General features: G+C 57.1%; 1 protein-coding gene across 1 annotated transcript in view; it reads right to left on the bottom strand.

The window, feature by feature from the left end:
- Nucleotides 1–22,165, bottom strand: part of AGRN (agrin) — a 90,832-nt gene extending 68,667 nt beyond the window's left edge. The window contains 2 exon segments of the mRNA XM_039727581.1: nucleotides 14,263–14,524; nucleotides 21,705–22,165. Coding sequence (XP_039583515.1) covers nucleotides 14,263–14,524; nucleotides 21,705–22,127 — 685 coding nt within the window. The 5' untranslated portion in view covers nucleotides 22,128–22,165.
- Nucleotides 22,166–22,435: the final 270 nt, after the last annotated feature.

Genomic DNA, 22,435 nt, shown 5'->3' with positions numbered 1-22,435 from the left:
CATTTCCCCTAAAATGGAGGAATTGCCTCCAAGGGACACCAGGGACACAAGGAGGGGACAGAGCAGGGCTGGCTGCTGTGGTTTTTGGGGACATTTCTGTTTGCTGGGGGGTGCCAGCTGTGACTGTCACCTCGGGGACAGTGGCACAGAGCCCGGTGCCACGCCAGGGCCGTGCTCCCGCAGCTCGTCACCCCTGGGCCTGGCACGGGAGCTGCTGCCACCACCCCTGGCACTCCCTGGTGTCCCCTGGCACGGCACCACACCCCTGAGGGCAGCCCGGATGTGCCTGGGACGAGTGACACGGGACGAGTGACACAACACGGGTGACACGGGACGAGTGACACGTGCCCAGGCCAGCAGGGAGGAGCCGTGCCAGGGGGACACAGCTCCGTGCCAGGGGGACACAGCTCCGTTCCCGGGCATTCCCAAATGTCCCAGCGGGCTGTGGTGGCCCCAGGGCTTGGTGCTGGGTGACAAAGGGACAGTGGCACCACCCAGGCTGCATCTGCTGTGCCCAGGATCCAGGGAAATCCAGGGAAATCCAGGGAAATCCAGGGAAATCCAGGGAAATCCAGGGAAATCCAGGGGGGAGGTGGAGCTGCCTGGCCGGGAGCCCAGGGAGTTCCCACAGGGAATGGGAACTGCAGATCTGGGCATGGGAGGGGATGGGAGAGCCAAACCCCAAACCTGCCGGGGTGGGAGAGATGGGAATGAGGGGAAAAAACAGGGAAAAGGGTCGGGGGGCTGTGGGAGAGATGGGAATGAGGGAAAACAGGGAAAAGGGTTGGGGTGCTGTGGGAGAGCTGCTGGAGCTGCTTTAGGGGTGGGGAATGGGATCCCACAAGGGTTAAAAGGGCCTTGGATGCCCCTGAGCCACACTGGACACTTGACCACGAGCCAAGGGTCACTCACAGGGACTGCAGAGCACTTGGAGTGCTCAGAGACATCCACCCACAGCTCTGGATGGACATCCCAGCCCCTTCCCACACAATTCCTGTCCATCCTGCAGCTCCCTGTCCTTTGGGACACCCCACAGCCAGACTGGACACTTGACCACGAGCCAAAGGTCACTCATGGGGACTCCAGACCATTCCTGTGCTCAGCCACATCCACCCACAGCTCTGGATGAGTCTAGCTCCATCCCACACAATTCCTGTCCTCTCCATGGCCTCCTGTCCCTCAGGAAATCCCACAGCCACACTGGACACTGACCCCATGGAGCCACAGCCAAAAATGACCCCTGGGTGACTCCAGACCTCTCCAGTGCTCACCACATCCCCCCAGGGCTCCAGACAGACACCCCAGCCCCTTCCCACACAATTCCCACCCACCCCACAGCCCTGTTCCTCAGATCCCCCCCAGCCCAGCAGGGCTCACACTTTTCCTCTGATTTCCAGCCCAAAAGTGCAACTGAGCCCAGCCTGCCCCTCCTTCCAACTCCTGAAAATTCCCCCTGGTTTGATTTTCCCCTTCAGGGAGCTGCAGCTCCGTGGGGCAGCCGTGAGCGCCCAGGAGAGAGGCAGAGGAGTTTGTTTTAGCCCAGGTTAAACAAAACAAAGCCCGACAGCAGCGCGGGAGGCTCCGTCCCAAGGTCACCGGGAATTCTCCCCGGGCAGAAGGAGCAGGGAATGCTCCTGGGGAAGGAGGCAGGATGGTGCTGGGATCAAAGCCGCCCTCCCCTGCCTGTCCCTTCCCTCCTGGGGCACCCAGGAGGTGCCCTGGCACGGCTGGGAAGCCACGTGTGGCCTGGCCAAGCCACCCTGGAGCTGCTCCTGACTCACTGGCACGGGTGAGGGACGGGGCAAAGCTCAGCTGGGCTCGCTGCTCCCGGGAAAACCCAGATCCCAGCCTGGAAAACGCCTCTGGAATTCTTTAACCCAGCCAGGGGCAGGGCAGGGGGGGCTGCTCCCAGTTATCCCGAGGAGGGGAGGCTGCCAGGGAGTGGGTGTTGGGCACCTGGGAGTGCCCAGAACCAGGAGAAGGGGCTGGGAAAAGCCGGGATAGGCACAGGCAGCTCCCAGAAATTTCATTCCCTGGGAGAGTTTCTCCCTTTTCCTCGCTCCTGGCAAGGAATTGAGGGATTTTCTCAAGTCTGGGGCACGCTTTTTGTTAATTACACACTAATTAGGCACGTTACAGCACATCAGCACCAAAGGCTGGGCCCGCCTCCCTGCAGAGCCCCAGAGCCTCAGGATTTTGGGATTGGGAGCTCTGGAGCACCCCCAGAGCCTCGCTGGGAAGGAGGGAGAGGAAGAGGCCGGGACTGCCCCACCTTCCTCCCTTCCCCAGCGCTCCAGGATTGAAACCAGATGTGTAGGAAGTGTCTCATTAGCAGTAATTGCTTCGAGAGGATTTGAGGTTTCCCCTCTCTGCCACCAGCACCAAAAACACTCGGAAGGAGCCGCCGTGGGTCCGGGACAAGGGGAAAAAACAACCCCTGAAGGCAGAGTTTGTGCTGCACAAACGTTTGGGATCAAGGCAGGGAAAGTTTGTTCAGCCGGGGCTGGCAGCAGGCTGAGGGAGCTGAAACCATCCCCGCAGATTAAGCTGGAAAAACTCCACTAAATCCCACTTTCCTGCCTCGCTGCGGCCAAATGAGTCGTGAAATGGGCTCAGAGTGGAGAACCTGGCACCCTCCGGGCTGCCAGGGGGAAAACAGGCACGGGACACTCCAGGGGCTCCTTCCCCAGAGCTGGGACACTCCAGGGGCTCCTTCCCCAAAACCTGGGACACTCCAGGAGCTCAGGACTCTCCAGGAGCTCCTTTCCCAAAACCTGGGACACTCCAGGAGCTCCTTCCCCAGAGCTGGGACACTCCAGGGGCTCCTTCCCCAAAACCTGGGACACTCCAGGGGCTCCTTCCCCAGAGCTGGGACACTCCAGGGATGTGGCAGCAGCTCCAGGTGTCCCTGGCCCATCCCTGAGTTCCAAGGTTTTCCTTCTGGACCCAAGAATTCAGAGCAGGCAGGTCCTGGCAGGGAACAGGCTCAGAGCAGGGAGACCCAAAGCAAGGCAGGATTCAGAGTCTGGATGGGCTCCAAGGCCTTCCCAAGGCCCCGTGGCACCCAGAGCCAACCTCCCCCTGTGCTGCACAAGTTTCCCACGCCAGGTGTGATTTTCCACCTGCTTCCTAAATCACTTCTTTGTTTTCAGGCTCAATTCCCACTCCTTCACGTGAAACCACCACAGAATTCCCAATTTAAGGCACAGATCTCTCCACTCACAAGTTTCCCAGGCCAGGTGTGATTTTCCAATGCTCCCTACATCACTTTTGTTCTCAGGCTGGATTCCCAGTCCTTCACGTGAAACCACCACAGAATTCCCAATTTAAGGCACAGATCTCTCCACTCACAAGTTTCCCAGGCCAGGTGTGATTTTCCAATGCTCCCTACATCACTTTTGTTCTCAGGCTGGATTCCCAGTCCTTCACGTGAAACCACCACAGAATTCCCAATTTAAGGCACAGATCTCTCCATGCACAATTTTCCCATGCCAAGTGCGATTCTCCACCTGCTCCCTACATCACCTCTTTGTTCTCAGGCTGGATTCCCAGTCCTTCACGTGAAACCACCACAGAATTCCCAATTTAAGGCACAGATCTCTCCATGCACAATTTTCCCATACCAGGTGCGATTCTCCACCTGTTCCCTAAATCACCTTTGTTCTCAGGCTGAATTCCCACTCCCTCATGTGAAACCACCACAGAATTCCCAGTTCAAGGCACGGATCTCCCCACAGTCCCCCCCCAGCACTGGATCTGATCCCTCCTCGGGCAGCAGAGCATGGCCACCCTGCTGTCCCCAGGCTGGATCCATCCCCGGCGTGGGGCTGAGCTGTCCCCAGCCCTGCTGAGGGGACGTGGGGGGGATCACACACAGGAAATCCCAAAAAACAGCTCCCTGCATCCCAAACCCTGCAGGGACAGCACCGAGCCGGGGGGGACACAGAGCTGCACCAGCTTTGTCACTTTGTCACAACACCCGCGTCCCCAGCGCCACTCCAGCCCCAGGACAGGACCCCAGGCCGGGCAGGGCACAGTGCCAGCCCCATTTCCTCCCACAGCCCTGGGGACAAAGGCGCCTTTGCTGGGGACAGCAGCCTGTCACCCCCGGGGGGGACGGAGCGATGGCGGCGCAAAGGAGGAGCTGCAGCCACTGGAGTTTCGGGGGGAGCAGCACAAGGGGGGCTGCAGAGCTGGGGGGCTCCTGGGTGTCCCCTGTCCCCAGAGCTGGGGGCTCCTGCAGTGTCCCCTGTCCCCAGAGCTGGGGGCTCCTGCAGTGTCCCCTGTCCCTGTCCCCAGAGCTGGGGGCTCCTCCTGCAGTGTCCCCTGTCCCTGTCCCCAGAGCTGGGGGCTCCTCCGCTGTCCCCTGTCCCTGTCCCCAGAGCTGGGGGCTGCTCCTCCAGTGTTCCCTGTCCCTGTCCCCAGAGCTGGGGGCTGCTCCTCCAGTGTTCCCTGTCCCTGTCCCCAGAGCTGGGGGCTCCTCCGCTGTCCCCTGTCCCCTGTCCGTGTCCCCTCCGCTGTCCCCTGTCCCTGTCCCCTGTCCCTGTCCCCTGTCCCTGTCCCCTGTCGGTGTCCCCGGCGCAGCCCCCGGCGCTGGCAGCACAAAGGGCGCCTCTGTGGGAGCCTGGCTGCGTTTCCCGGGCAGGCAGCCAGGGCTGGCAGCTCCCAGCAGCAGCAATCAAAGCCCCGTTTGTGCTGCCGAGCCCCCCGAGCAGCGCTGGGGGCCGGGCGGGGAGGCAAGGCCAGAGCAGCCTGCTGGGGACAGCCACAGCCCGCACACAGATGGGACACGGGACCCCGCCAGCCCTGGGCCAGGAGAAGCTGTGCCACGGGCAGGGCCGGGCTCCAGGATCCCGATAAACCCTTCCCTTCCCAGGGCAGGGACTGGGAACGGATCCCTGCTCCACCATTCCAACACGGGGACTCCAAAATCCCTCCTGGATCGGCTCCCCCAGGGAATTCTGAGCCCACATTCCCAGCCCAGATCCTAAAGAGACAGAGCCATGGGTTCAGGATCCTGACAAACCCTTCCCTTCCCAGGGCAGGGACTGGGAACGGATCCCTGCTCCACCATTCCAACACGGGGACTCCAAAATCCCTCCTGGATCGGCTCCCCCAGGGAATTCTGAGCCCACATTCCCAGCCCAGATCCTAAAGAGACAGAGCCATGAGCTCCAGGATCCGACAAACCCTTCCCTTCCCAGGGCAGGGACTGGGAACGGATCCCTGCTCCACCATTCCAACACGGGGACTCCAAAATCCCTCCTGGATCGGCTCCCCCAGGGAATTCTGAGCCCACATTCCCAGCCCAGATCCTAAAGAGACAGAGCCATGAGCTCCAGGATCCCAAACCCCCCTTCCCTTCCCAGGGCAGGAACTGGGAATGGATCCAGGATGGATCCCTGCTCCAGCATTCCAGAATGGGGACCCTAAAATCCTTTCTGGACCAGCTCCCACCAGGAATTCTGAGCCCACATTCCCAGCACGGACCCGCCCCAGGCAGTGCATCCCAGCTTCCCAAACTCCCTCCTCCCCAGCAGCAGAGCCTTCCCAAGGTCCCCATTTCCCAGCAGTGTCCCCAAAAGCCGATCCCCCCAGGAACCCCCGTGGCCTCTCCCTTTCCCCTGCTCTTTCCTCTGCTTTAAAGTCGCTTTTCCGCCGTCCTGAATAATTGACGGGGACATGAAAATTTAAACTCTTTCAAGATTCCATTAAAATTCATTCCCGTTCCCTCTGGAGAATTGCCACTGCCAGAGTCCCATGCAGGGCAGCTGCCTCCCTTCCCAGGATTTACTTCCAGAGCAAAATTCCCTGGGAATTTTTTCATGGAGACCCCAAACAGCATCCTGCATCCCCCTCCTTCAGCCTGCTCATCCCATCCCTCCTGGTTCCAGCAGCAATCCTGCAGCTCTGCCTCCTCCAGCCCAGAGGATCCTGCATTTCCCAGCTCATCTGTATTCCCAGGACAATGGGATCCTGCATTTCCCAGCATCCCAGGATGATGGATCCAGCATTTCCCAGCTCCCCTGCATTCCCAGGATTATGGATCCTGCATTTCCCAGCACTTCAGCATTCCCAGGATGATGGATCCTGCATTTCCCATCTCCCCTGCATTCCCAGGATAGATCCTGCATTTCCCAGCATCCCAGGACAATGGGATCCAGCATTTCCCATCTCCCCTGCATTCCCAGGATGATGAATCCAGCATTTCCCTGCATTCCCAGGATTATGGATCCTGCATTTCCCAGCATTCCCAGGACGATGGGATCCTGCTCTGATCCAGGCCTGCAGCCCCTCATCCCCCTCCTCACAGGAATTCTGGGGTGGGATTCCCAAAATCCCTCATCCCCAGCTATTCCTGTTTCACATCCCATCTTCCCTGACCCTGAGGAATAACTGAGGAATAACCTGAGGAATAACCAGGGAACAACTGAGGAATAACCTGAGGAATAATCCCAGGAATAACTGAGGACTAACTTTAGGAATAATACCAGGAATAATTCAGGAATAACTGAGGAACACCCTGAGGAATAACTGAGGAATAACCTAAAGAATAATCTAAAGAATAACTGAGGAATAACCTAAGGAATTACTGAGGAATAACCTAAGGAATGACCTAAGGACTTACCTAAGGAAACCATCATACAGCGTAAAAAAAAAAACCCAGTAAAAAATAAAGGCCAGAGCTGCTTTTAGTGCTCCTAAAACGCCACCAAACCCTTTTCTGGGAGCACCCTCTGCTTCCCAGCTGCTTCCCAGGCTCTTCCCAGCCCTCCAGAGGCTGCTGGGACAGGCTCGGGTTTCCCAGGGAACCTGGAGTTAATTAATGTCACACCCTTGGGCAAAGCCCTCCCAATTTACCCCACTTGACCAAGTGACCCCGAGGATTTGGAGCAGGCTCCATAAATCCCAAAGCCACGTGGGGTTTGTTTTCCAGGAGGGAATTAGCCGGGAATGCTGGGCGGGGAGTTCACACCTCCCTTTCCATCATCCTCATGGTCCCTGAGATTCCCCTTTGCCAGGGAATTTTTTATCCACGCTCCTCTAGGGAGGAGAGAGGGATTTTATCCTGGCCCCTCCTGCCCAGGGGAGCTCCAAGGAACAGGCAGATCCAGGGAATCCCAGCACACAACCTCGGGAAGCACACCAACCATCCTTGTGTGGCCCCTCCTGGCCCACTTTCCATCCCAAAGAGGAGAGGAATGATGTTCTTACCTGATGAATAATCCACAATCCACCAGGGACGGGGCAGCACATGGAAAAAAAACACAGGGAAAACAGCTGGATCAGCCCAGGGAAAATCCTGCCCAGGAAAAGAGCCCAGCCCTGCTCCAGGGCATGGGCAGGAGCTGGACCCTCACCCCAAAATTCTGCCTCTAGAGCAGAGATTCCCCCCCCAAAAAAAGTGCAGCACCTCAGGGAAGAGGTTCCCCCCAAAAAAGCTCCAGCCCACCCCGCAGAAATTCTCCCCAAAAAAGCTGCAGTGTCCTAGATCAGGGGGTCACCCAATACATTTGCAGTCCCCCGGGGCAAAGATTCACCCCAAAAACCCTGCATTTTCCCCCAGAGATTCACTCCAAAAAACCTGCAATTCTCCTGAGACATTCCACCCCAAAAATCCTACATTTCCCCTCAGAGATTCATTCCAAAAAACTCTGCAATGCCCCTCAGAGATTCACCCCAAACATCCAACATTTCCCCAGAAATTCACCCCCAAAAGCTGCAGCCCTCAGAGCAGGAGTTCACCCCAAAAAAGCTGCTTCCTCCAGAGATTCACCCCCCAAAACCCTGCATCTCCCCTCAGAGATTCACCCCAAAAACCCTGCAATTCCCTCCAGAGATTCACTCCAAAAAACCTGAAATTCCCCAGAGATTCACCCCCAAAAGCTGCAGCCCCCAGAGCAGGGTGCCACCCCAAAGCTGCAGCCCCCAGAGATTCATCCCCCAAAAAACTGCGACTCCTCACAGAGATTAACCCCCAAAATCCAACACTTCCCCAGAGAGTCACCCCAAAGCTGCAGCCCCCAAAGCAGGGGGTCACCCCAAAAAAAGCTGCAGCCCCCAGAGATTCACCCCAAAAATCCTGCATTTCCCCCAGAGATTTAGCCCCAAATCTGCAGCCCCCAGAGCAGGATGTCACCCCAAATCTGCAGCCCCCAGGGAAGGATGTCACCCCCAAAAGCTGCTTCCCCCAGAGCAGGATGTCACCCCAAAGCTGAGCAGGGGTCCCAGCAGGAGCAGGAAGGGCTCCTGTCCCCCTGTCCCCTGTCCCCCTGTCCCCCTGTCCCACTGTCCCCCTGTCCCCCTGTCCCCTGTCCCCTGTCCCCCTGTCCCCCTGTCCCCTGTCCCGCTGTCCCCCTGTCCCCCTGTCCCCCTGTCCCTGTCCCCAGGGAGGCCGGAGGGCAGGGGCCGGGCCCAGCAGCTGCTGCCAGGGCTGGTGCCAGGGTTGCCAGGGCTGCCGGGCTCTGTTATCCACCAACAGCCTTTGAAGTCGGGGCCCAGGAATGCAGCAGGGAAGGGAAGGGGGGACGGGGAGCCCAGAGCCCGCAGGGGCACCTGGCTGCTGCCCAGGAGCATCCGGGGCACATCCCCCGAGCAGGGGCACGGCAGGGCCAGGGGACTCACAGAATCACAGGATTACAGAATCAGAGAGGGGCACGGCAGGGCCAGGGGACTCACAGAATCACAGGATTACAGAATCACAGATTCACAGAATCCACAGAATTCACAGAATTACAGAACTCACAGAATTACAGAATCACAGATTCACAGAATCACAGAATTCTAGAATCACAGATTCACAGAATCACAGAACTCACAGAACCACAGAATCACAGAACCCATAGAATTCTAGAATCACAGATTCACAGAATTCACAGAATCACAGAATTCAGATTCACAGAATTCACAGATTCACAGACTCACAGAATTCACAGAATCACAGAGTCAGAGAATCCACAGAATCAGAGAATTCAGAGAACTCACAGAATCCCAGAATTCTAGAATAACAGAATCCACAGAACCTACAGAATTCACAAAATTCAGAATCCATAGAATCACAGAATCCACAGAACCTACAGAATTCACAGAATCCATAGAATCCCAGAATTCACAGAATCCCAGATTCACAGAATCCCAGAATTCACAGAATCCCAGAATTCCCTCAAATTCTCAGAATATCCAGGCTGGAAGAGACCTTCAAGAGCATCAAGTCCAACCCAGCCCCAACACCTCAGCTAAACCCTGGCACCCAGTGCCACATCCAGGCTTTGTTAAACCCACCCAGGGATGGGGACTGCAGCACCTCCCTGGGCAGCCACTCCAGAACTTCATCACCTTTCTGTGAAAAACTTCCTCATCTTTCTGTAAAAAAACTTTATCCCAAAATCCAACCTGTATTTCCCTTGCAGGGCTGGGGCTGGAGCAGCCACCGAGCCCCTGGATGAGTTTTGGGATCATGGATGGGCTTGGGAGGGGTTTAAATCCCAGCCCCAGCAGGGATGGGACACCTCCCATGGTGCCAGGCTGCTCCAGGGATGGGGAATCCATGGAACAACCTGGGCCAGGCCCTCACAGGGAAGGATTTCTTCCTGATATCCAACTGGAAGGGAACAAGGAGTTCCCTGAGGAACTGAGGCCTGACCTCCTCCTTATGGTGCAGCTGGAATGACCCAGCAGAGCCAACTATCCATTTTTTATCCATTTTTATCATTTTTTATCCATTCTCCACCCATTCCAGAGCTGAGATGTGACTTTCCCCCCTCGCCACCCACAGCCTGGATTCCAGGACGAGCACCCTGAGCTGCCCCAGGCCCTTCCCAGGTCACAGCTCCTGGGGCCACATTCCAGCCTTCTCCTGGACAGGGCCACCCCCTGGGAGCCCTCTGGACAGACAGACAGACAGACAGCTGGGAAGTGTCTGTCCTGCAGATCCCAGGGCACGGGGTCAGGCTTCAGAGCTCTCAGGAAAAAAAAAAAAAAAAACAAATTCCCTGCTGGAAAATGGAGCAAAAGGCAGGGGCTGTGCGTGGAGAGCAGGACTGGGAGCTGGGCCCTCCTGGTGTCACCGCAGATGTGGCGGCCAGAGGGTCCCCAGGGTCCCCAGAGCAGCAGCCCCAGCCCCCTCTGCTGCTTCCCTTCACCCGCTGCCTGCTCCGGGATGGATTCCAGAGCTTCTCCAAAGGGTTCCCACGCCTGCAGGGGCTGGAATGTCCAAAATCCTCCCCCCCGGGGATGGAGCAGGGCTGTCAGCACACTGCTGCTGCTGCTCAGGCCGTGGAAACACCAGAGCCCAGTGCTCCCAGTGCTCCCAGTGCTCCCAGTGCTCCCAGTGCCCCGTGGGATGCTCCTGAGGAAGAGGAGGAGGGATAATCCACAGGCTGCAGCAGCAGGAATGTCCCTCACCCTCCTAAAACCTCTCTTCCCTTTTGGTTCATCCTTTCCCAGGCTGGAAAAGCCCAGCCTGAAGGACCAAAGCTCCATGGAAAATGGGGATCTGGGCTGGAGGGAATCCCGAGGGATCCACACCGAGCCTGAACCCCAAACCCACAGGCAGGGACTCTGCTGAGGCGTCCTGGCAGCCCCAGGAGCTTCCAGAGGATGGAAAAGGCTCCCTTGGGCACAGAAGGGACAAGTGCAGGGCTGGGAAGGACAATTCCAGCTGGGATTTCTCTGGATTGCCCCAGTGCCTGGGAACGGGGCCTGGCCAGCTTCCTTGAGCCACAGCAGCACAGAGGGGTCAGCTGGAGGCAGGAGAAGCTTTGGGATGCTGACTTTAAAGGGAATTTGGCTGGAATGCTCAATCTGAAGCAGAGCAAACCCCTCCCAAACATCCCAGCAGTTTTTATCCATCACTTCCAAGTGGAAGAATCCTGTTGTGTCCAAAGAGATTTGGACATGAAACCCTGACAGGTTCCTGGTGCTGCATCCCAAAAAAAGCTTCATCCCACTCCAGCAGCAGGGAAATTCCAGCTCCTTCCCCTTCCCTGAGCAAATCCTGGGGAAGCAGAGCAGGAACCTGGGTCTGTCTGTCCAAGGCAGGAAAAGGAAGGCAGAAGGTTTGGGATGTGTCCTGGATTAAAGCAGCTCTGGACTAAAAAACACCAAAAAAGTATCTCTGGAGCCAAAAAAACCAGCCCTGGACCCAAAAAACCAGCCCTGGACCAAAAAAAGGCAGCCATGGGCCCAAAAGAACCGGCCCTGGACCCAAAAAATCAGCCCTGGACCCAAAAAACAGCCCTGGACCAAAAAAAGCCAGACCTGGACCCAAAAAAGCCAGACCTGGACCCCAAAAAACCAGCCCTGGACCCCCAAAACCCAGCCCTGGAGCCAAAAAAACCAGCCCTGGAGCCAAAAAATCAGCCCTGGACCCAAAAAATCAGCCCTGGACCCAAAAGAACCAGCCATGGACCCAAAAAATCAGCTCTGGACCCAAAAACTCAGCCCTAGACCCAAACCCAGCCCAGCCCCCAGTGTTTTCCTGAGTGAGTGGGTGGGAAAATCCACCCTTTGATGTTCCACTGAGCGGCTCCAAAACAAAGCTGGGCCACGGGAGATAAAACCAGCAAACAAACCTCGCCACGGGACACATCCGGGGGCTGGAGTGGGAAAGAATTCCACTTCCATGGAGGGCACAGCTGCACCAGCGCCGTGGAAAAGCCACAGCACAGCTCTTTCCACTCCCAGCAGAGCCCAAAATGCGGTGTGGTGGGGAAAAACATCCTGAAAAAGCTGCTCTGGGCACGGCAGGGGCCTCCCCAGCGCTGCCCTTGCATCCCTTGGAGAGCTCTGGCACTGCCTGAATTCCCTGGAATTGAGGCACCGTGGTGCCTTCCTGATGGGCTCCTCACATCCCTGGAAATTGCCCAAATTCCCTGGAGCAGGCAGCAGTGGCATCTCCCCAAAATTCCTCCTGCATCCCTTGAAATTCCCCGAATTCCCTGGAATTGAGGCACCGTGGTGCCTTCCTGATGGGCTCCTCACATCCCTGGAAATTGCCCAAATTCCCTGGAGCAGGCAGCAGTGGCACCTCCCCAAAATTCCTCCTGCATCCCTTGCAATTCCCCAAATTCTCTGGAATTGAGGCACCAGTGGTGCCTCCTCAATGTCACACTCACACCCCGGGAGATTCTCCAAATTCCCTGGAAAAGGCACCAGTGGGGCTCCCCAATGCTCCCCTCACATCCCTGGAAATTCCCCAAATTCCCTGGAACTGAGGCACCAATGATAATCCTGATAATCCTCTCACATCCCTGGAAATTGCCCAAATTCCCTGGAGCAGGCAGCAGTGGCACCTCCCCAAAAATTCCTCCTGCACCCCTTGAAATTCCCCGAATTCCCTGGAATTGAGGCACCAATGACGACCCTGGTTTTCCCCTCACACCCCTGGAGAGTGCCCAAACTCCCTGGAGCAGCAGCAGGGGCACCTCCCAGCCCTGGCACTGCCCAGATTCCTGGGAAGAGGCCGGGAAGTGCCCGGAGCTGCTGGCAGGGTCCCAAGGGGAGGCATAGCTGGAATTCCAGGCTGGCAGGGCAGGATCCGTGCCAGGACAGGGCATGGGAACACAGCTGGGCACGGGGAAACTGGGCAGGGACTGGCAGAGAGTGACCACTGCAGGGCTACTGGGAAGAGAGAAACTGGTCAGGGCTACTGGTCAGGGCTACTGGGAAAAGAATGACCAGTCCAGAGCTACTGGGCAGAGAGAAACTGGGCAGGGACTGGCAGAGAGTGACCACTCCAGGGCTACTGGGCAGAGAGAAACTGGGCAGAGACTGGGCAGAAACTGGTCAGGGCTACTGGGCAGAGACTGACCAGTCCAGGGATGCTGGGCAGAGAGAAACTGGTCAGAGACTGGGCAGGGACTGGTCAAAGAGTGACCACTCCAGGGCTACTGGGAAGAGAGAAACTGGTGAGTTCAGGGATACTGGGCAGGGAGAAACTTGTCAGGGCTACTGGGAAAAGAGAAACTGGTCAGAGACTGGGCAGGGAGGGACTGGTCAGGGCTACTGGGCAGGGAGAAACTGGGCAGAGACTGGTCAGGGCTACTGGGAAAAGAGTGACCAGTCCAGGGCTACTGGACAGAGAGAAAGTGGTTAAGTCAGAGCTACTGGGAAGAAACTGGTCAGGGCTACTGGGAAAAGAGAAACTGGTCAGAGACTGGGCAGGGAGGGACTGGTCAGGGCTACTGGGCAGGGAGAAACTGGGCAGGGACTGGTCAGGGCTACTGGGAAAAGAGAAACTGGTCAGGTCAGGGCTACTGGGCAGAGAGTGACCAGCCCAGGGCTACTGGGAAGAGAGAAACTGGGCAGGGACTGGGCAGGGACTGACCAGTCCAGGGCTACTGGGCAGGGAGAAACCAGGCTGAGACTGGGCAGAGAGTGGTCAGGGCTACTGGGAAAAGACTGACCAGTCCAGGGACGCTGGACAGAGAGAAACTGGCCAGTGCAGGGCTCCTGGGCAGAGACTGACCAGTGCAGGGCTCCTGGGCAGGGGGAATGGCCGGGCAGCCTCGGGAGCTGATCCTGCAGGAAGTGCTGCAGGATGTCCCAGCCTCCCACTCCAGATTAAAATTCCACAGGAATTTGCTCAACAAATGGAGCCTCTCAGCTCCTGCCACCAGCCCGGGGGTGTTTCACATTTCTGCCACAGGGAGGGAGCCCCCCCAGGGCTTGTGGGGGGGACAGGGATGGAGCAGGGATGGGACAGGGCAGGGATCCTAAATCATCACCTGCCCACCACCCACTAACCCCAAAATCAGTGCCACCACCACCCTAAACACACACAAACCAGCACGACACCCCTCTACCAGCACCCCTGCCCACCCAGGGGCCGGTAACCCCACAAAAACCCCATAAAACCGAAGAAAACCCCCCAAAAACTCCAAAAAAACCCTACAAAGTCCTCACCTTCCACACAGTGCTCCACCTCCTCCAGGCTGCGCAGCGTGATGCGCATCAGGCTGGAGTTGAACTGCGTTTCAGGGGCTGGTAACCCCATAAAAACCCCACAAAACCCAAAAAAAACCCCACAAAACCCCAAAAAACCCCCACAAAAACCCTAAAAAACCCCAAAAAAGGTCCTCACCTTCCACGCAGTGCTCCACCTCCTCCAGGCTGCGCAGCGTGATGCGCATCAGGCTGGAGCTGAACCACGAACCCCTGCCCATCCAGGGGCTGGGAATCCCACAAAAACCCCACAAAAACCTCACAAAAACCCCCAAAAAACCAGAAAAAAACCCCCAAAAATCCCCACGAAGTCCTCACCTTCCACGCAGTGCTCCACCTCCTCCAGGCTGCGCAGCGTGATGCGCATCAGGCTGGAGTTGAGCATGAGCTCGTTGCGGTGCGCCGGCCACAGCGCCTGCGGCGCGGGGTTGACGAAGAAGATGCGCGTGTCCCCCGTGGCCACCTGGTTGTCACAGATCAGCGGGTCCCCGAAGCCCCCGATGACCACCTTGTTGCCCCCGTCCAGCAGGATCTCGTGGGTGACGATGTCCTTGCCCTTCAGGTAGCGCCAGACCCGCACCTGCCCGGGGAGGGGAGAGGTCACCAGGCTGCTGTGGTTTTGGGGGGTCTTGTTTTGCTCTCTGAGCTCTTCTTGCCCCTTCCTGGGATCTCATTTTCCCTCCCTGGGCTCCTGTTTTCCTCCCTGGGCTCCCATTTTCTCTCCCTGGGCTCCCATTTTCTCTCCCTGAGCTCCTCTTTCCCCTCCCTGGGCTCCCATTTTCCCTTCTGGTCTCCTCTTTTCCATCTCTGGGCTCCAATTTTCTCTGCCTGGGCTCCTTTTTCCATTCCTGAGCTGCTCCTTCCCCTCCCTGGGCTCCCATTTTCTCTCCCTGGGCTCCCATTTTCTCTCCCTGGGCTCCTCTTTTCCCTCCCTGGACTCCTCTTCTCCTTCCTTTGTCTCTTCTTGCCCTTCTTGGACTCCTCTTTTCCCTCCCTGGGCCACTCTTCCCTCTTTTGTGCTCCCATTTTCTCTCCCTGAGCTCCTCTTTCCCCTCCCTGGGCTCCCATTTTCCCTTCTGGTCTCCTCTTTTCCATCTCTGGGCTCCAATTTTCTCTGCCTGGGCTCCTTTTTCCATTCCTGAGCTGCTCCTTCCCCTCCCTGGGCTCCTCTTTCCCTTTCTCATCTGTTCTTTCCCCTCCCTGGACTCCCATTTTCCCTTCCTGACCAGTTCTTTCCTTTCTCTGGGCTCCTTTTTTCCCTCCCTGGACTCTCATTTTCCCTTCCTGACCTGTTTCCCCTCTCTGGACTCCCCTTTTCCTTCCCTGGACTCTCATTTTCCCTTCCTGACCTGTTTCCCCTCTCTGGACTCCCCTTTTCCTTCCCTGGACTCCCATTTTCCCTTCCTGACCAGTTCTTTCCCCTCCTGGGCTCCTGGTGTTCCCGGCAGACAGATTTTATCCCCCTGCCAAAGGAACCATTCCCGGTTTTCTGCCCGTGCCCCGGTGGCCCTTCAGGTGTCCCCCCGGACCCGAGGGGCTGTTCAGACACAGAAACTTCTCCCCCGTGCCAGAATTCCTCCCTGAGCGCCTCCAGCCCAGATCTGAGGCTGCAGAGTTCAACCCAGGGGGTGAAACCTCGCTGGGGGCCCCGGGCAACGCAAATCCTGTGATCCCTGATCAATCCCAGGAATTTATTTCTATTTTTTTTTTGTTCTTTTGCAGCCTGAACTCCAGAATTTCAACCCAGATCAAAAAGGCTTCAAAGTTCACGCTGGGCTTGAGCCAAACTCCTGCAGAGTGTCCCTGGCAGGGCGGGGAGGACAGGAATGGGGCCATTCCCACATTGGGAATGGGGTCATTCCCACACTGGGAACGGGGCCATTCCCCGCATTGGGGGCCATTCCCGCATTGGGAATGGGGAATTCCCACATTGGGGGCCATTCCCACATTGGGAATGGGGTCATTCCCACATTGGGGGCCATTCCCCCATTGGGAATGGGGTCATTCCCACATTGGGGGCCATTCCCACATTGGGAATGGGGTCATTCCCACATTGGGGGCCATTCCCACATTGGGGGCCATTCCCACATTGGGAATGGGGTCATTCCCACAGGGCCATTCCCACATTGGGAACGGGGCCATTATCACATTGGGAATGGGGTCATTCCCACATTGGGAACGGGGCCATTATCACATTGGGAATGGGGTCATTCCCACAGGGTCATTCCTGCATTGGGAATGGGGTCATTCCCGCATTGGGAACGGGGTCATTCCCACATTGGGAATGGGGCCATTCCCACATTGGGAATGGGGTCATTATCACATTGGGAATGGGGCCATTCCCGCATTGGGAACGGGGTCATTCCCACATTGGGAACGGGGTCATTCCCACAGGGTCATTCCCGCATTCCCCGCGGCCACAGGAGCCAGCCCAGCCTCACCTGCCAAGCAGGAAAAGGGAATAAATTGAAATTCAGCTCTGCCTGTGCCCTGCGGGCACAGATTGGGGTTGAGAAGCGAGTTTTGGGGTTTTGGGGTTTATCTCTCCCTCTCAGCCTCCCGGTTTGCTCACACCGTGTCCTGCTGGTGGAATATCCGCAGCAGGACCCCGGCTTTGGGGGGTCTGAGCTCCCAGGCAGCGCAGCCATCCGAAAAAAGCAATAAATTCCCCCAAATTTCATGGCAACAGCTGCAGCCTGGCGTGCCCCGCCGCATACCTGAGCTGCAGGAGCAGCCCAGGTGCAGCCGGGGCTGTGACAGCTCCTCTGCAGCGCACATGCCTCGGCTGCTCCCAGGCGTGGAGAGCTCAGCCACGTGTCCCCACACGGGCTTGTGCTCCAGCGGGGGTCCCCCGGGGGGAAAAAATGAAAAAATAATTGGAAAAAAAAAATAGAATTATAAAAATATAGTTATAAAACTAAAATTTAAATATATAATTATAAAAATGTAGTTATAAAAATATAATTATAAAAATAGTTATAAAATATATAGTTATAAAAATGTAATTATAGCAATACAGAATTATAAAAATATATTTATAGAATATAGTTATTAAATAGAATTATATAAATAGGATTATAAGAAATTATCAAATATAATTATAAAAAATAGAATTATAAAAATATACTTTTAAAAATATAATTATAAAAATATACTTATAAAAATAGAATTATAAAAATAGAATTTTAAAATATAAAAATAGAGTTATAAAAATAGAATTTAAAAATATAAGAAATAGAGTTATAAAAATAGAATTAAAAACATGGAGAGATTGGGGATGGAGAGATCGGGTATGCAAAGCTTTAGGATGAAGAGGTTCGGGAAGGAGAGCTTCGGGATGAAGTTCGGGATGGAGAGGTTCTGGATTCAGAGGTTTGGGTGGGATGGAGAGGCTCGGGATGGACACCAGGACATTTCCTTCTCCCCAGAGGCTGCTGGGGCACCCCAGGCCTGCCCAGCTGGGATTTTTGCAGGGATAAAAGTTGAACTCTGCCCCTTGCAGCTCCCCCCCTGACCCCAAAACCATTCCGGAACTCCCTGAAAGGGCTGGGAAAATCCTCCCTGCCCCTGACCCCAGAGGAACCGTGGCACCTCCAGTGGCACGGGCCAGCCCGGGTGAGCCTGGGCAAGGTGTGGGGGCCACAGCCAGCCTGGGGATGGTGTGGGGGGCACAGCCAGCCTGGGGATGGTGTGGGGGGCACAGCCCCTCTCAGCCAGCCCGGGCAAGGTGTGGGGGGCACAGCCTGGCTCTCAGCCAGCCTGGGCATGGTGTGGAGGGCACAGCCCCCTCTCAGCCAGCCCTGCAGCCTAGGTGAGCCTGGGCAAGGTGTGGAGGGCACAGCCTGGCTCTCAGCCAGCCCTGCCGCCTCCCCAGCCGCTCCTCCTGCCTCCTGCCCGGCCCTGAGCTGCTCTCTCCCCGCAGTCAAGTCCAGACACCTCCCCGCAGCCGCACCTCCCGCAGCCCCAGGGCAGGCTCCGGAGGAGGTGAGCAGCAAACCGGGGCAAAAACCCAGCCAGACAAAGGAGGAAAAATAAGAACAAACCGCCCCTCCTCCAGCAGCAGAAAACACAGCCCGAGGCTGCCTCCGAAAGGGGCATTTTCACAGCTCGGGGTTTGGTTTGGTTTTGTGTTTTTGAGTGGGGAAAAGCTGAATTCTTCCCCCAGCTCTGCAGCAGATGGGAATTGGTGTTAATTGGCGTGGCTGGGGCGCTGAGGCAGCGCCGAGCCAGGCCACAGGAACATCAGAGTCCAGCGGTCTCCTCCCCACCCTAATGAATGGATGTGCGAGGCACCAAAGCCCGGCAATTACCTGCGGGCATCCCATTCATCAGCGCGGCGCAATTAAGACTTTGTCACCGCTGACTCACCGGCGGCAGCGAGGATGGGGGGGAAAAGGAAGGGAGACAGGGAAAAAATGGGGCCGGGACCTGTTGGAGGAGGACCCTGCCCCGGAGCGCTCTGCTTTTCCAGGGAGAAGAGAAAACGCTGGATTTTCAGGGGGTTTTGAAGCTCCGCGGAGGCGCAGGAGGAGCAGCCACAACTTTATCCGGGCAGGGGGAAAATTGGAAATCCCAGAAATAAAAGGATTTTCCAACATGCCGTAATAGGGATGGGGACCACCTGTACAGGAACATTCCTGCCAGGAAAACTCCGCCGGGTGAGGAGTTGGAGCGAAGTCCCCTCTGGAGGAGCTGTCACTCGGGATGGGCAGCACCCAAAGGGGTCACCGGGAAATTTTGGGAGAGAAAAGCCAGGATCAGCTCTGCTTCCACGAAATTTTGGGAGATAAGAGCCAGGATCAGCTCTGCATCCACGAAATTTTGGGAGATAAGAGCCAGGATCAGCTCTGCTTCCATGAAATGTTGGGAATTTTGGGAAATAAAAGCCAGGATCAGCTCTGCTTCCAACCCTTCCCCCTCCCCTTTTTTCTCTCTCTGTGTCTTTTCCCTGTCCCTCCTCCAGGACCCAGCAATTCCCACAAAACCCCCCCAAAATCTGTGCTCCATTGTCCAGAACAGGATCCACATCCTTTTCCACACTTCCTACGGCACTCACAGAACCTGGATTTACCCTATAAATAGCAGCTGCCTTCCCAGCCATCGGGACAGCCCAGAAAAAGGCACTTCAGGGGGCCCGAGCAGGAGGGGACAATGCCAGCAGCAGCAGCAGCTTTGGGCAGAAGTCAGAAACTGCCCTCAGGAATGCCAAATCCCTTGGAAAAAGGGCACAGCAGCCACTTTTTGGGAATTCTGTCGCGCTGTTCCTGCTCCCCCCAGCTCCCCTGGCAGCGCAGCTATTTCGGGGTGTTTATCTAACATTAACTTCACATTTCTCCCGGCGCTTATCTGCGTCCATCGCAGCGCTCGGCTGGGAGGCTTTGGAGCCGGGCTGGGGAGAACAATGCCCCAGCACGGAATTCACGGATCCCCGCTGCCTCCCGGACCACCCAGCTCCAGAAATCCTCGGGATTTTGGGTGTGGGAGCTCCCCGCACGCGCTGGGCCCTCGCCTTTCCTCCGCAGATAAGGGAGAGGCTGACAGGAGATAACGGCCGGCTCTGCACGGGAGGAATTGGGGCAGGAATTTCCTCAGCACAAGATCCTGGATTTCTCCCAGCTCCCCCCGGGGGCAGAGCAAGGGCAGCAGGAGCCAGGGGTCACGTTTAATCCCGAGCTGCTACTGGAATTTAGGTTAAAAAACAAAACAAACCAAAACAAAATAAACTGCAGGCACGGCAAAGCCGCACGATTCCAATTCCAAGAGTTGGGAAGATCCGAGGAGGGCAATGAGCCAAGAGCTGCTGCAAAGCTGCACATCCCCAAGTCATTGCAGTGACAGCAGATTCATCTGCTCCCAGCTCCTCGGGACACCCCAAATCCCATTCCAAAGCTGTTTTCCCCTGCAAAGACCCACGGAATGCCACTAAAAATGACACAGGATGGGCAGGGAAGGGGACAGGGAACTGCTGTCCTGTGAAAATTCCTGAATGTCACAGCACTGCCACAACGGGATGGGATGGGATGGGATGGGATGGGATGGGATGGGATGGGATGGGATGGGAGCTTTCCTGCTTTCACTTTTACACCACTCCAAGGCTGGAATGATCTCTCAGGAACCTGTCCTGGCCCTTCTGTGCTCTTTGGAGACCAGGAGCAAAATCCCAAACTCCAGGGCGAGCAGCACAAACCTCTCCCGGGCACTGCTCAGGGAAAGGCAGAGAAGAGATTCCCTTCCCAGTGTAAGGAATTCAGGCTGTGCTTCACAGGAGCCACCACGGGCAGCCCCATCCCACTCCTGCTGCTCCAGCTGGGGCTGCATTGCACCTTGCAAAGGCAGAGCTGCTTTTCCTTATCCCAGCTTTTCCTTATCCCAGCTTTTCCTTATCCCAGCTTTTCACATCCCAGCTTTTCCTTATCCCAGCTTTTCACATCCCAGCTTTTCCTTAACTCAGCTTTTCACATCCCAGCTTTTCCCAGCCTAACTTTCCCTTATCCCAGCTTCTCCTTATCCCAGCTTTTCACATCTCAGCTTTTCCCATATCCCAGCTTTTCCCCCATCCCACTATTCACACCCCAGCTTTTCCTTATCCCAGCTTTTCACCCATCCCAATCTTTTCCTTATCCCAGCTTCTTCTCCATCCCATCTTTTCCTTATCCCAGCTTTTCCCCCATGCCAGCTTTTCACATCCCATCTTTTCCTTATCCCAGCTTTCCTCCCACCCCAGCTTTCCTTATCCCAGCTTTTCCCCCATGCCAGCTTTTCACATCCCATCTTTTCCTTATCCCAGCTTTTCCCAATCCCAGCTTTTCCCAATCTCAGCTTTCCCCCCATCCCAGCTATCCCCCCATCCCAGCTCTCCCTGCCCCAGGGTCTTGCCCCGCCGCTGCAGGATGATTTTCTGCCAGGCAGACACCTCGCTGCGAGTCCGCAGCGGGAGAAAAAGGATTTACCTCCCACCCTGGCACTTCTGCCCCGCCACCAGCGCCACTGGGCCACCTCCCGTGGCCACCTCGCGCCGGCCTCAGGTGGCCACCTCCATCTGCGCCCCACGGGCACAGCTCATTAATGCTCGGCGGAGCACCCAGGATGTGCCAGACACCGCAAACAGACGGTGCCGGCTCTCGCCCGGGGGGGCTGCGATCCTTGCCGAGCTGCAGATGGGTCGGGGGGCGCTGGCAGCGGGCACCGGGCACCAGCGGGGCGGGCAGGGGCTGGGGATGCTCCGGGGAAAGTTCGCCTTCCTCTCTGCCACCAAAGCATCGCCCCCGGCCCCGCTGGGCACCAGGCAGAAGCAGGGTTTTTTCAGGAGGAAAAGGGGAACCGGGAGAAGGGGGAAAGGCGAGGGAAGAGCGTGTCCTTGCAGGCGGGATTCCTGCCCCGGCAAGGGTTAAGGCATCCGGCACGTTTTCTGTCAAGCTGGCGGATGGGATTTCAGGTTGCTCGGGACTTCAGCGTCTCCCCGCTTCGGGGGGAGATAAAAAAACGCCGGAGCCCGAGGCCAGGTTGGTGGTTAAACAATAGCTCGGGCTGCAGGAACTCGAGATGCTGCTAAAGTCAACAGCAGAGGCTCCCGGAAAGTTGGGAGGCAGCTCCGCATCACGCCAAAGAGGGAAATGCCCATAAAAAGCAACCTCTGGAGATCCCCCCCACCACCCCCCCCGGCCACACAGCAGCTGGAACCTCTCCACCCTTTAAAAAAAAAAAAAACCCCGATTCCACCCCAAACCGCACGGGGCGAAAGTTCCCCCGCGCGGCTCTACCTTGCACGAGTAGGTGTGGTGCACCGGGTCCACGTTCATGATCTCCTCCACCGTGCCCGTCAGCACCACGTTGGCCTCCTCCTCCCGGCGCTGCAGCTCCCGCTCGGGGCAGCTGGCCAGCGCCAGCGCCAGCAGTGCCAGCGCTGCCAGCGCCCGCCGTGTCCCCATGGCGGTGGCGGTGGCGGTGCCGCTGACCCCGGCAGACAAAGCGGCCGCGCTCGCAAGGCAGCGCCGGCGCAGCCCAAAGGGCCACTTTTGTTCCAGGAGGTGAAAAAGGAGGAAAGAAAGAGAGGAGGGAGGGAGGGAGCGAGGGGAGGGGAGAAGGAGGAAAATCCCAGGAGGAGGAGGAGGAGGAGGAGGAGATCTGGAGGAGCGCTCGGCGCTCGCCGCCGCGGCCCTGGAAGAAAGCGCGCAGATTTGCATGCAATCTGAATTGCTGATAAGGAGGGAGCGGGGGTTAGGGGGGAGAGGAGGGAGGGAGAAAGGAAGGGAGGAAGGCAGGCAGGGAGGCAGCGCGGCCGCCCGCCCGCCCTGCTGGCAGCGCTCGGTGCGAACGCCGCCCCCAGGAAAGGGAGCCTCGGTTAATGGATAATCAGCGCCGCAACGTGAGGAGACTTTTAAAGGTGTAGGGACCGCAGCCGGCCCCGCCACCCCCTCACCGGCACTGGCAGCTGTCCCCAGCTCTGTGGCGGGGTGTCCCTGGCTCTGTCCCGCACCCCCGAGATGCTCAA

Source organism: Passer montanus, unplaced genomic scaffold (assembly GCF_014805655.1).
Source record: "Passer montanus isolate IOZ18808 unplaced genomic scaffold, ASM1480565v1 scaffold62, whole genome shotgun sequence".
NCBI lineage: Eukaryota > Metazoa > Chordata > Aves > Passeriformes > Passeridae > Passer > Passer montanus.
This window is presented reverse-complemented; position numbering and strand designations above follow the sequence as displayed.